Below are 13,392 nucleotides of genomic sequence, written 5' to 3' on the forward strand. Positions count from 1 at the left end.
TGCTGGAAATCCAAGCATCACACACAAAATGCTGGAAGAATTCAGCAGGCCAGGTGGCATCGATGGAAAAAGTGTACAGTCGATGTTTCGGACCAAGACCCCTCACCAGTCCTGCCGAAGGGCTTGGGCATGAAACGTCGACTGTATTATTTTCCTAGATGCTGCCTGGCCAACTAAGTGACTAAGTGGTGTCCAGAGATACAAGTCGGATGGAGCACCTGGCAAAACACTGTAGTGCTTCAGACAGTGCCCCAGGAATTTGGGAGCATTAACCACGGTTTCTATTCAGATCTTTCAAGTGGAGTTTATGCCCATGGTGTCAGAAACAAACAGGTTACTCACTGAGCCATGGTCAATAAACAGACCCTCTTGCCAGTGGGTCCTGTCACTCTGAACAGTTGTTCCTGTTCCTGATCCTAGGCTCACTGACCAATTGCATTGTCCCCTGGCTTCTCAATAGACAGACTAAGGTCCAGGGATGGCCACATTCCATTGGCCATACCTTTACTGTGGTTGCTTCACATGTCCAGCATCTGCAGGTTCCTGAAACTGGATCAAAATTTTCCATTGGCGAGGTTAGCGAACCAAGAACAAGTTTAGGTCAGGGAGCACGAGAGCAGCGAGTGGTGAACTTCAGGAAAGAGCACTGAGTGAACTCCAGCTTTGGTGTGAATGAAAGACAGCGGGCTGGAAGGACTTGTTACTATGCTGAATAGATAGACAAGTAGTTAGATAGATAGGTAGGTAGGTAGATAACTAGATGGGTAGATCGACAGGTAGATAAGAATTCAGTCCTAATTAAGTACAAAACTAGAAGGCGGTCAAAGTTATAGAGTATTTTTTTCTTCACCTAGGATAACTGAGAAAGTGCGAGTGGGGTCCTGTCCTGTAATCTTCCTGTAAAGGTCAGGGTAGTAAAGCTCCAGGCTCTCCAGAAAGGCGATGTAACCCTTGCGGCCAGTCCGCTGGAGAATGTCGAGCAGCATGCCTGCGGACACAAGAGGGAGTTGGTTAGTATCTCATGTGCACTACACAGGTCCTCAGCTCCACTGGAACGTCTGTGGCAGGCTGCCATAGGCCTGGATAATTTTACCTGTGTGATGATACAGTACAGTTACCAGACTCTTCTGACCCAACGAGCCCACACTGCCCTATTAACCCACTAGCCTGTACTTCTCTGCAATGTGGGAGGAAACCGAAGCACCTGGAGGAAACTCATGTGGTCACGAGGAGAACGTATAAACGAATAAATTCTTCTCGGGCTTTCAGCCGGGTACAGATATCGATTATAACCGGCGTTTCGATGACAAACTCCGCCATCTTCATCAGGGATGATGCCTGGGCATGTCTAGTCCGGTGGTATTTATACCCCGTCGTCCGTCCCTCCGGACTGGTTAGTGTTCATCCAATCAGGTTTCTGCTCTCTTGCCTTGTTTACAATCGAATTCTAGTTCTTTCTTAGAGCGAGAGTTTCGTCTTGGTTAAAACTATTTTCCTCTGGTTTTATTTCAAAGGCTTGCTTCAACAAGCGGTCTCAAAAGCCATTGGCGTGGCACAGTAGCTTTGTGCCATCGATGTCAATCCTAAAGCCATTCCATTTGGCCGATATACGCTGCTCCGCATTCAAGGGGAATCCCTATAAATGCCAGGGTCCTGGCGATCCAGAAACCATTGAAATATGGGGAAGACATGCGGTAGTGACAGTTTCCAGGAATCTGAAGAAATATCGGATTAATACCATCCACAAGCCCATAAGGAAGCTCAAATCACAGCTTATGTGGGTAAAAGCTGACCTGGGACTTAGTACAGCTGACATTTACAGGATTCCCTGTGAATCCAAAGTAGCGTATATCGGCACGGTGGGAATCCACAGCGAGGAGCACAGGAGGTGTATCCGTTTGGGTTACCCGGAGAAATCGGCAGTAGCAGAACCTAGCGCTTGCAAATAAAACTAGAGGGAAATAATTTTAATAAAGAAAGACGAGGATCTCGCTCTAAATAAGAACTGGAATTCGATTGTAAAGAAGGTGAGACAGCGCAACACTGATTGGATGAGGTCTAACCAATCAGGAGGGACGGACGACGGGGATCTAAATACCACCCGACTAGACATGCCCAGGCATCATCCCTGATGAAGATGGCGGAGTTTGTCATCGAACTATCGGTTCAATTCGATATCTGTACACGGCTGAAAGCACTAGATCCTTTTTCAGAATGTATCAACTCTTTACAGGCAGAGTATGAATTGAACTCAGGTCTCTGGTGCTCTAATAACATTACCCTTACCTCTATTCTACTGTGCCGCCCTAAATGGGGCATTTTGCCCCCATTAGGTTCCTGATAACGACAGGACAATTGCACCAACTCTGCCCCCAGCTCCCTTCTCTATGTCCAGCACTCTCCATTCAAAATCAGCAGATTACGGATTCAGACAGCACTCCTGGACTGCAGGGCTATTTACATTTCAATAGCAACTTTCATAATTCAGGACGTCCCAAGATACTTAACAACTAATCCTTGAAATGGAGTCACTACACTGTGATGTAAGACATGGGGATCTGTGCACAGGAAGATCCCGCGGGTATAGATTATTTGCTTAAGTGCCGAATTGAAGAACGAATGTTATTCAGGAGAATTCACCTGCTCGTCAGTAGAGTACTAAGAAAAGTGCCGCTTATAAGTCTGATGCATCTTTAAAAGCAGCTCCTCCACCTCTGCGCCAAGCCATGGATTATTACTGCAGCAAATAGTATTTTAATTAATGAAACTCACAAAGAGATTAGGGCCTGTTGGGAAGTCACACTTAGTGAAGAGGCACGCTTTCACACAGATCACCAATCCTTGTGGTCATTTGGAGAAGGAAAAGAACGTAGAAAACAGCACAGTACAACTTCGGCCCACAATGATGTGCCCACCCTTTAACCTGCTCCTAGATCAATATGACCCCTCTCTTCCACATAGTCCTCCATTTCTATTTAATCCACGTGCCTATCTGTGGCAGCTTTGTGGGCCGAAGGACCTGTATTGTGCTGTAGGTTTTCTATGTTTCTATCTCTTAAATGTCCCTAATGTATCTTCCTCTACCGCCACCAGTGGCAGCGTATTCCACGCGCCTGCCACTCTCCGTCAAAAACCCGCCTCAAACATCTAAATGTTATTCTCAGCACCTTAAAAGTTATGCCTCCTTGAATTAGTCATTTTTACCCTGGATGCGAAAGTTATTTATGAAGTGTGGTCCTGGCCAAAATACAGACCTTGGTATGGTTGAACGGAACTAATAAAAGTTTGCAGGTGAGGCCACTGAGACCCCTTTTAAATTAACTTTCTTTCAGAGGTTGTCAGGATGCCCGGACAGGAAGGCGGGTGTCCCCGGGCAGAACTATTTCGGTACCTGCCCTGTGTAAGATGAAGGGCACTTCTGAATCAATTATTAATTTGGAGGATCTCCCGTGGTCCTAAAGCCAGCCATGAACACTGACAGAGCAAGGTAGAGTACCCAGACCAGGCCCAGGAGATGATGACAGCTCCACGCCCTGTGAGTCTCCGACCTAACCGCCCGGACTGAGATGCCCCTTCACCAAGTCCTCTCAATAGTTACGGCTCGTAAAATCCTTTACGCCTCGCTCATTTATACACAGAGAAAAAAAAATCAGGATCCAACAAGGAGCGCTGACCATAGCTGGAAATGGTCTGAATCTTACATAATAGGCTCTCACCTTTCGCGGGGTCGGACACTATGACCTAACCGGGGGGGGGGGTGGGAGGGGGGTTTCAGGGTCCTGCCCTCCCTCCACGGGACTCACCCACTTTCCGCCTTCGGATGACGAGGTTGGGGTCGTTGAAGATCTGCTCCTCGTCTTCATGATTGAGGACCTTGCACTGGCGGAGGTAGGGTGTAATCCTGTAGGGCTCGATCACTGAGGTGAGTCTTGCCCTGTAGTTATCCAGGGTGTTCCACAACTCTTCGGCATCGGATTCCTGATGGTCGGACATTCTGCCCAAATCTCCGAGCGGATCCCTTCTGAACAGAACGCAGGCGTCAGGAGGTCATAAAATAACCCGCCAGCACTTTACCGTGACGGCCCCCCCACCCCCACGCCTTTACTGACCATTAACCCTCACACTCTCTCTCAGTGTCCCAGCATATAACAATCCCGCCCCTGAATGTTGCCGACCCTGTAGCCGATGCTAAACCCCCTCCTTCACGCCACATCTCCATTCAACCCTGCTTTAGGAAGCCAGTGATTTGGCGGCTAAAGTAAACCGGTCGAACAGCGCATCACATACCGGTTTTCACTCTAAACAGAGTATCACGTTTCACTAACTGTCCAAGACAACGCCCTCGTCAAAAATGAAGCTCCATTCATGCTGATTTATAGACAAACGTTTCACTTTAATGTCCTATAAACAAGCTCATGCGAGTTCGCATCTTTTGAAACATTGCCTCGGTGCTGCTCAGTAACCGCCCCCTCACTCAGACAATCTCCCCCCAGAGTCCCATTTCACCAAATTAAGGTGGACGCTTCAATCTCCGACGAGAAGAAGCACCTGGCATCAAAGCTGCTGCTTTGGTCTCTGTGAAATCAGGCGACGAATGGAATGTGTGTACAGGTTATGATGCTCACTTACCAGCGGATGTGGAACTCACTGAGGGTCAGTGTGTGTGGGACCCGTCTCCCAGTGAGGGTCAGTGTGTGTGTGGGACCCGTCCCCCAGTGAGAGTCAGTGTGTGTGTGGGACCCATCTCCCAGTGAGGGTCAGTGTGTGTGGGACCCGTCTCCCAGTGAAGGTCAGTGTGTGTGGGACCCGTCCCCAGTGAGGGTCAGTGTGTGTGGGACCCGTCTCCCAGTGAGGGTCAGTGTGTGTGGGACCCGACCCCATTGAGGGTCAGTGTGTGTGGGACCCGTCTCCCAGTGAGGGTCAGTGTGTGTGGGACCCGAACCCATTGAGGGTCAGTGTGTGGGGGACCCGTCTCCCAGAGAGGGTCAGTGTGTGTGGGACCCGATCCCATTGAGGGTCAGTGTGTGTGGGACCCGTCTCCCAGTGAGGGTCAGTGTGTGTGTGCGTGCGTGCGTCACTCGCCGACTTCATTGGGATTAGGGTCCCACAGGAACTTTGATCATGTGAAATACGAGAATATATTTGCAGTTATTTGAATTGTTGCCGCGATCGACGACATGAATGAGTGCTGTTGACCTGAAGACGCAGACGCGGTTTATATTTGAGATAAAGTCTATGCGTTTGTTTTTAAATATCAGATGCTGTCAAAAATATTTCACTCAAATCAAAACCCTGCAGTTTTTGAAGTGTAGTTGCAGTTAATGTGGGGAAACTGCCAACTTACCCCGATCGTGGAGATGGACGCCTGTTGAGATATAAAGTTTAGTCGGTGCCTTTCAGGGAATTCTTCCACAAGATCATAAGAAATAGAAGCAGGGGTAGGCCACTCAGCCCATCTACTCCTTGCCAGTCCATCATGGCTGATTTATTTTCCCTCTCAAATCCATTCTCCTGCCTTCTCCCCGTAACCTTTGACGCCCTTACTAAAAAAGAATCTATCAATCTTCGCTTTAAATATACTCAAGGACCTGGCCTCCACATCTGTCTGCGGCAACGAATGTCACTGATTCACTGTATAAAGAAATTTATCCTAAACTCTATTATAAGTGCAAACAACAGGAATTCTGCAGATGCTGGAAATTCAAGCAACACACATCAAAGTTGCTGGTGAACGTCCTTCGATTCGGAGACTGTATTCTTTCTTGAAATAAGGTCAGTAGCGGATGGACTTTGAATTAAAATTTGAACCAAAGCTGGAATTCTTGAACAGTGGTTCTGCCCTCCTTCAGTACCACAATGTATCTCACTCCCACACCTTCCTTCCTCGGAGGACCCAGTGTGACCCATAGACACTACACGTGAGGCATACCGCTCACTAGCAAACCCACGTCTCTTACCTGATCTTTAAAGAAACTCTCACCTTCTTGGGACCGAGGCTCTCAGCACCCTGAATGCACAAGTTCTCAGCGCCCCTAGTGCCCTGGACACAATTTTTTTAAAAGATCACTACACAAAACACTTACCTTATTGGCTGGGAACCAAGAAATGAAGCAGCAGTGAGTTTGAACAGCGCACAACTTCTGCAAGAGGAAGTCTTGACGCATTGTAAACAGGAATGAAGTTGGTGAGGTCATCTCTCACGTTTGGGACTCCACCGCAGAGTCACTTACTATCACAATTACTGAATTGCACGGCTTAAACCCATTCAACCCACCGAGCCTGTGCTGTCTCCTCGAAACCCCTATCCGTATAAAATAAACACTTTAGCTTCGAGGTGTACAGTGATGCGGTAGTGGGCGAGCAAATCAGACATCTGGACCAGCAAAATACATTCAAATGCTGAAAATATTAATTTGGCATCCACTGCTTGTAGCCCTGAGTGTAGACCCACTATACCTGAAATTATTAATAATCACATTCTTTAAGAAATACTTAATTGTGTTTTCTCTTCTTTTGCTCGTTACGCCGATGGCGTTTAGGGCAGCAATGAAGGTACACTGTCTCTGGCGGCGTTCGGGGCTCCCTTCATCATGCAGTAGTTTCCTCTCGGTTTACTGTCGGTCGCCTAAGTCCCAGGTGGAGACTTAGGAATACCGTCGCCCACAGATGCGGAATTATTCTTCATTGCTTTTTCTATAACAGTTTTGTTTGACCGGTCGGGGTTGTTCGCCCTGAGCTGAGCCCCCGAACCTGGAGGGTCAGCGGACCACTCGTAGTCTGGCCTCTACCCTTTGACCTGTTTGGCATGGGTGACCATACCAAGAGCCAAAGCTTAAAGCCCTGACTCCTGACAGCATAGCTCTCCGGGTCATTGAGGTATGCAAGCCTCCAGACCATGACAAGGCTGTGATCCTCTTGGAGGAAACGTCCATTATCGTCCTAAGAGCCAGTGTCTTAGGGACAACCAGGTGACCTGAAATATTGTTTCTATCGTTTGGAATTTCTCCCCCGCCCTCTTCAATTCAAGCCTCGTTCTCTGGTTTCACAGTTCTCACCGTAAATGAACAGGTTATAACTTCCCTGAAAATGCCGGAAACTTTGGGTAGGTGAGCCAGCGATTGTGGAAAGTGAAATGGCTAGTATTTCAGGTTGGAGGTGGGAACTTGACTCTGTATCTGCACACAGACTGTGCCTCCCAGTGTCTGTCACACTTTGCACAGCGGGTGATGGTGGTGAAAGTAGGGAATAAACTGACTGCGCACACTTCTCCTTTTCAGTACTGATTATTTATCGAGATTTATTCATTTGGCGTTTTAACTATTTGATTACTGAACTGCTTTAAGGCACGTTTCAAATAATCTGGAACCCTGCTGTTAATAGCGAGAACAATGAAAAGCCAAAGTTCTGCTTCTGAAATTAAGAAAGTGAAAGGACAGAGATTTAAAATTGTGAAGGAACCATGAAAAGACTTTCCCTCACAGCCTCATCTTTGGCCGGTCTCTCTTCAGGGAAATACCACGTAGAAGGGGGACACAGGTTACAAATTGCCAACTGGTATACGTTCAGTATTCAGCATCATGGCAGTAAACTGAGAGATGGCGCACCCCCACTCTGCTTCCTTGTCCTAAACAGGGTTAAGTGACACACCAGGGAGATGCTGCAGAATCCTCTGGGCTGCTGTGCTGCATTTTGCATTGGAGATGGAAGCACCGTTTGCAGAGATGGTCGGTCCGTGTGACATCAGACTGCTTTGCTTTGGATGGTGTCACTCTTCACATTCAAAGACCTGGCTGCACCCTCGCAGACATTGTCTCAGTTGCACATGCACAGGAAGCCGTGCACTCACTGAGGCTATTGACTCTCCAGAGTTGCACACCACTTCAAGAAGAACTTACTGCCACAGTAAAGGCCTTACAATTTCTTCACAGGCAGGGGAAAAATGAAAACCAATACAATGGTAAATGGAAATCTGGTAGGAACGCTCAGCTGGTAAACCAGCCACAGCAGGGAAATGGAACTCTTATCATCAGCGACCTTAAGGGAATCAAATGAAATGTTAACTGGCTCCCTCTCATCATACTGTCTAATCAGGGGTGTCCAGAGGATAAACAACAGCTTGAGTTTCTGATCATAAACACTACCTGCCTGTGGAAACTAGCAGAGATTTGAACTGTTCTGCAATGTTCACCAAATCAGATAAACCTGCTGACAGACTTGAGATTGGGATTGGGTGTGTGATGAGAAAGTCAAGCTGTGTATCCCTGCCGATGCTGGCCTACCGGTTGCGAATTCCCACCAGATTTCCATCTACCATTGTACTGGCTTTCAATTCCTCCAGTGGCTTCCGGGGGTGAAGAAATTTTGAAAGCTTTTCTGTTTCGGTAAGGTTTGGTTCTGGAAGGGAAGCAGACTCTCATGCGAAAGGAAGAATCAGGACCTCAAGATTGAGGAAGATTTCTTTCTTTTTCTGAGTGTCATCTTCCTCTAGGGTCTCATTAACTGGTAAAGACTCTGGTGAGAATATTTGCTATATTGATTGTATTGTGTGATGAATCAATGTCCCCGAGGATATTTTATTTATTTATGGCATTGTAACAGTGAGCCCACACTGCCCAATTACACTCATGTAACCAATTAAGTAACCCAAGCATCTTTGGAACATGGTAGGAAACTGGAGCACCAGGAACCAGCACAGTCACAGGGAGAATATACAAACTCCTTGCAGACAACAGTGAAATTCTGGAAAAAGCTCTTTTTTTTTTGATATCTTCTCTGAGTCCAATAAAAACAAACACAGGGAATTTAAAGAACCAGTTTTGAATATTTTATTTTTTCCACGTACATATGAAAAAAATTTAGAGGGCCCAGGGTTTTGTACAATTGTTTTATATAGAAGTTCCCTAAAACAGCAATTCACAGTGTCACAACTGCAGGAAGCAACCTTCCACCATCATTAAAATAACAGAAACTATCAACAAACATTATTTGATCCCTTCCGTCCAGCTGTCTATACAAACTCCATGTCAGTCATTGGAGATTTAGTTTTGGAGAGGTCTTTGCACTGGCCCTCACTTTCTGCTCCATTCACAGGATATACTCTTGCTTACACATGAAGCGAATCTGAGAAACCAAAACCATCATGCCTGGAAATAAAGTACATTTGCATTAGTCCTTGGAAGAAAAATCCCAGAAAAGTCAGCGCTGTGAAATGTTGCTTCTCTCTCCACAAATGCTTGATGATCTCTGAGTAACTTCATGAAAGGACAAAGAGCTGCACAGAGACAATCAGTCCTCAACAAGTACTCTAAATGCTCATTTCTATTTCAAATGAGGACAGTTTGCAGTGCCATCCCCATTTATTCTAAACGATTTGTATTTGAAATAAATCAGCCACACAGCTTGTTATTGAGCAAGATCTATAGGCCAATGAATGCACAAGGACCATCCCACATTTCTGCTCTCACCCATTTCCCTCCTGGTCCTCATCTTCCACCTCCCGTCTTAATGGACCAGCCTTTGTAATTTCAGTCTTTCCACCAGCTGCATCAAGATTCGATTACCTGACACACATTGCTACTCTCCTCCTCTTTCAGTATTCCATTAAATTACTGAGTACTTCCTCTAAACTACTTACCATCTTACGGTACTTTCCCATGCAGCCACAAGCTTTGCAACTCTTCCCTTTCCATCAACTGGGTTTTTTTAGCGTGTCGCACCAGTCAACCATTAGTGCCTGGCGCGTGGTGTCAGGGATTGGTCTCCTTTTGGATTAACCGGGTCATGATACGAACGCTCCTGACTCGACCCTCTTTTTTTTTTAAACGAGGCTGAGTGGCTAGCTCGATGCTCAACTCGGCACGGATGGAAAGCGTGCTCGGGGAGTGGCCCAACTTGGATTCGAACTCAGGAGCCTTCACTCTGGAGTACGGCGCTGATGCCATTGCGCCACCAGCCAGCCATCATCTGGGTGAAGCAACATGCACTTCCTCCAACATCGTGAGTCGCCTTCACATTGTGATCTCCTACCTGTGCTCACGTCCACAGGAGTGACTGCCAGTTTCAAGCTGTCTGCTATTTCCATCCCACTGTTTAATTGGACAACTATGAGGGGCTGGATGCTGGAATGTCAAATGTAAAATGAAACTGTGAAGTGGCAGGATCTTTAAGAGGTAAAACAAAAAGACAACAGGGCAGCAGAAACACTGAAACCAGCTGGAATTATCTTCAGGTCAATTCAATAGACTTTCCATCCAAAGCACTGCGGGTAACTCAGAATTGCTTCCACTGATCTTGGGCTGCAAGTCCATTGTTCTCTGCAAGTGGGAGCACAAGAAGATAGGGCAGTAAGCGTATACGGCATACTTCCCTTCATTGATTGAGGCACTGGGTATAAAATTTGGTATGTCATGTTGTAATGGTACACATTTTGGTCATGCTATATTTGGAGTGCTGGGTGAAGTTCTAGTCGCCACATTACAGGGAGGATGTGGAGGCTTTACAGCGGGTGCAAAAAGTAAGCAAAGTTCACCAAGATGTCGTCTGGTTTGGAGTCAATGAGCTATAAGTAGAGTTTGGATAAACTGCGATTGCTTTCTCTGAAGTGTCAAAAGCTGTCAAATGTATTGAAGATCAATGCAGAGAGTCATCTTCCCTGGGTAGAAATGTCAAATGCCAAAAGGCATAAATTTAAGCTCAATGGGATAAAGGATATTTTTGAGGGAAGTTTTGATTTTAGAAACACAGGATGGTAATGTCAGAGACGTGGTGAAACCTGGTATCATTGCAATGTTTAAGATGTATTTAGACAAACTAAGCACAGAGAGAAGTAGAAAGATGGAGGAAAATGGGATTGGTTTAAGCAAGCATCATGTTGGGTCCAACACTGTAGCTGAATGACCTGCTGTTTTACTTTTTTTATTGTCCTGTCCAGACGTATCATAGCATCTTGACTTGCTATCAAACTTCCCAACTTTCATAACTTGCTTTCTTATCAGAACTGACATTCCTGTTAGTCATCCTCAAACCCCTAAGATGGTGACAATAGGTGGCGACTTTTTGCAGGCAGCTCTGATGGGATCATCAAACATCCCCGTTTAGGACTACTACAGCTGATATCCATGGTCACAGCCACGGATACTTCAGTAAGCAGCATTGTTTGAAAACATTTTTTAAAAATCTAGTGATGCTCAAAAATGTACAGACTCAGGTTGCAAGCGCAGTTCCCCTTTTAGATAACGGAGGCAGGGATGTCACACTGGTTTACAGATGTGATTGAAACATCGAGGCATTAGACTCCAACTGCCAACTACCCTGCTGATGCATGTCCAGTCTCTGATTGCTATACCAGCGGGCCATAAGGGACTGTTCTGTACTTTGCTTCATGGAAACATGACTGTCCACACCCATTACAGTTGCAGCGCCACATCCCAATGGTTTCACCTTCACTGCAAACACAAGGTAGCTCAGTCTTTTGAAGGTGGAGGACGTGGAGTATGCTTTATGATTAACTCATTGCGGTGTGCAGCCGTGGCAGTTCTGTCTCAGTTTTGCTCACCCAAACCAGAACATCTAGCAGTCAAATGTGATCCTTTTTATCTGCTGAGGGAGCAGTGTACATTCCACCTCAGGCCAACGTCAGGCACTGAAGGAGCAGAGCACGACAATCAGCTGGCATGAAACTGTACTTTAGTGCCTTCCCTATCATTTTGGAGTATATTAACCAGCCCAGCTTGAAGTAGTCTTGAACAAATACCACAACATTTCCCGTGGAACAAGAGGACACAACACACTTGACCATAGAAACATAGAAAGTAGGTGCAGGAGTAGGCCATTCGGCCCTTTAAGTCTGCACCGCCATTCAGTATGATCATGGCTGATCATCCAACTCAGAACCCTGTACCAGCCTTCCCTCCATACCCCCGATCCCTTTAGCCACAAGGGCCATATCTAACTCCCTCTTAAATATAGCCAATGAACTGGCCTCAACTGTTTCCTGTGGCAGAGAATTCCACAGATTCACCACTCTCTGTGTGAAGAAGTTTTTCCTCATCTCGCTCCTAAAAGGCTTCCCCTTTATCCTCAAACTGTGACCCCTCGTTCTGGACTTTCCCAACATCGGGAACAATCTTCCTGCATCTAGCCTGTCCAATCCCTTTAGGATTTTATACGTTTCAATAAGATCCCCCCTCAATCTTCTAAATTCCAACGAGTATAAGCCTAGTTCATCCAGTCTTTCATCATATGAAATCAATCTGGTGAACCTTCTTTGTACTCCCTCTATGGCAAAGATGTCTTTCCTCAGATTAAGGGACCAAAACTGCACACAATACTCCAGGTGTGATCTCACCAAGGCCTTGTACAACTGTAGTACCTCCCTGCTCCTGTACTCGAATCTTCTTGCTATAAATGCCAGCATACCATTTGCCTTTTTCACCACCTGCTGTACCCGCATGCCCATTTTCAATGACTGGTGTATAATGGCACCCAGGTCTCGTTGCACCTCCCCTTTTCCTAATCGGCCACGATTCAGATAATAATCTGTTTTCGCCAAAGTGGATAACCTCATTTATCCACATTAAATTGCATCTGCCATGAATTTGCCCACTCACCCAACCTATCCAAGTCACCCTGCATCCTCTTAGCATCCTCCTCACAGCTAACACTGCCGCCCAGCTTGGCGTCATCCGCAAACTTGGAGATGCTGCATTTAATTCCCTCATCCAAGTCATTAATATATATTGTAAACAACTGGGGTCCCAGCACTGAGCCTTGCAGTACCCCACTAGTCACTGCCTGCCATTCTGAAAAGGTCCCGTTTATTCCCACTCTTTGCTTCCTGTCTGCCAACCACTTCTCTATCCACATCAATACCTTACCCCCAATATCGTGTGCTTTAAGTTTGCACCCTCTTCTCCTGTGTGGGACCTTGTCAAAAGCCTTTTGAAAATCCAAATATACCACATCCACTGGTGCTCCCCTATCCACTCTACTAGTTACATCCTCAAAAAATTCCATGAGATTCGTCAGACATGATTTTCCTTTCATATCCATGCTGACTTTGTCTGATGATTTCACCGCTTTCCAAATGTGCTGTTATCACATCTTTGATAACTGACTCTAGCAGTTTCCCCACCACCGATGTTAGGCTAACCGGTCTATAACTCCCCGGTTTCTCTCTCCCTCCTTTTTTAAAAAGTGGGGTTACATTAGCCACCCTCCAATCCTCAGGAACTAGTCCAGAATCTACAGAGTTTTGAAAAATTATCACTAATGCATCCACTATTTCTTGGGCTACTTCCTTAAGTACTCTGGGATGCAGACCATCTGGCCCTGGCGATTCATCTGCCTTTAATCCCTTCAATTTACCTAACACTACTTCCCTACTAACATGCA

At 46.2% G+C, this 13,392-nt stretch overlaps 2 protein-coding genes across 11 annotated transcripts in view; both read right to left on the reverse strand.

The window, feature by feature from the left end:
• The window catches only part of card9 (caspase recruitment domain family, member 9), a 46,216-nt gene extending 40,065 nt beyond the window's left edge, over positions 1-6,151 (reverse strand). The window contains exons 1-3 of one of the 6 annotated variants that reach the window (XM_072239990.1): positions 6,084-6,151; positions 3,804-4,021; positions 851-988 (exon numbers count right to left, since the gene is read on the reverse strand). In XM_072239990.1, coding sequence (XP_072096091.1) covers positions 851-988; positions 3,804-3,993 — 328 coding nt within the window. In that variant the 5' untranslated portion in view covers positions 3,994-4,021; positions 6,084-6,151. Of the gene's footprint in view, positions 1-850; positions 989-3,803; positions 4,022-4,287; positions 4,434-5,957; positions 6,022-6,083 lie in introns of those variants that run through there. The other 5 variants (XM_072239988.1, XM_072239989.1, XM_072239994.1 and 2 more) reach the window with 5 other exon arrangements.
• Positions 6,152-8,801: 2,650 nt separating this feature from the next.
• Positions 8,802-13,392, reverse strand: part of snapc4 (small nuclear RNA activating complex, polypeptide 4) — a 59,788-nt gene continuing 55,197 nt past the window's right edge. For 3 of the 5 annotated variants that reach the window (XM_072240417.1, XM_072240414.1, XM_072240418.1), the window contains one exon: positions 8,802-10,313. The gene's annotated coding sequence lies outside the window, so the exon portion shown is untranslated. The remainder of the gene's footprint in view (positions 10,314-13,392) is intronic. The other 2 variants (XR_011882836.1, XM_072240416.1) reach the window with 2 other exon arrangements.

The sequence above is a fragment of the Mobula birostris genome, chromosome 22 (assembly GCF_030028105.1).
Source record: "Mobula birostris isolate sMobBir1 chromosome 22, sMobBir1.hap1, whole genome shotgun sequence".
NCBI lineage: Eukaryota > Metazoa > Chordata > Chondrichthyes > Myliobatiformes > Myliobatidae > Mobula > Mobula birostris.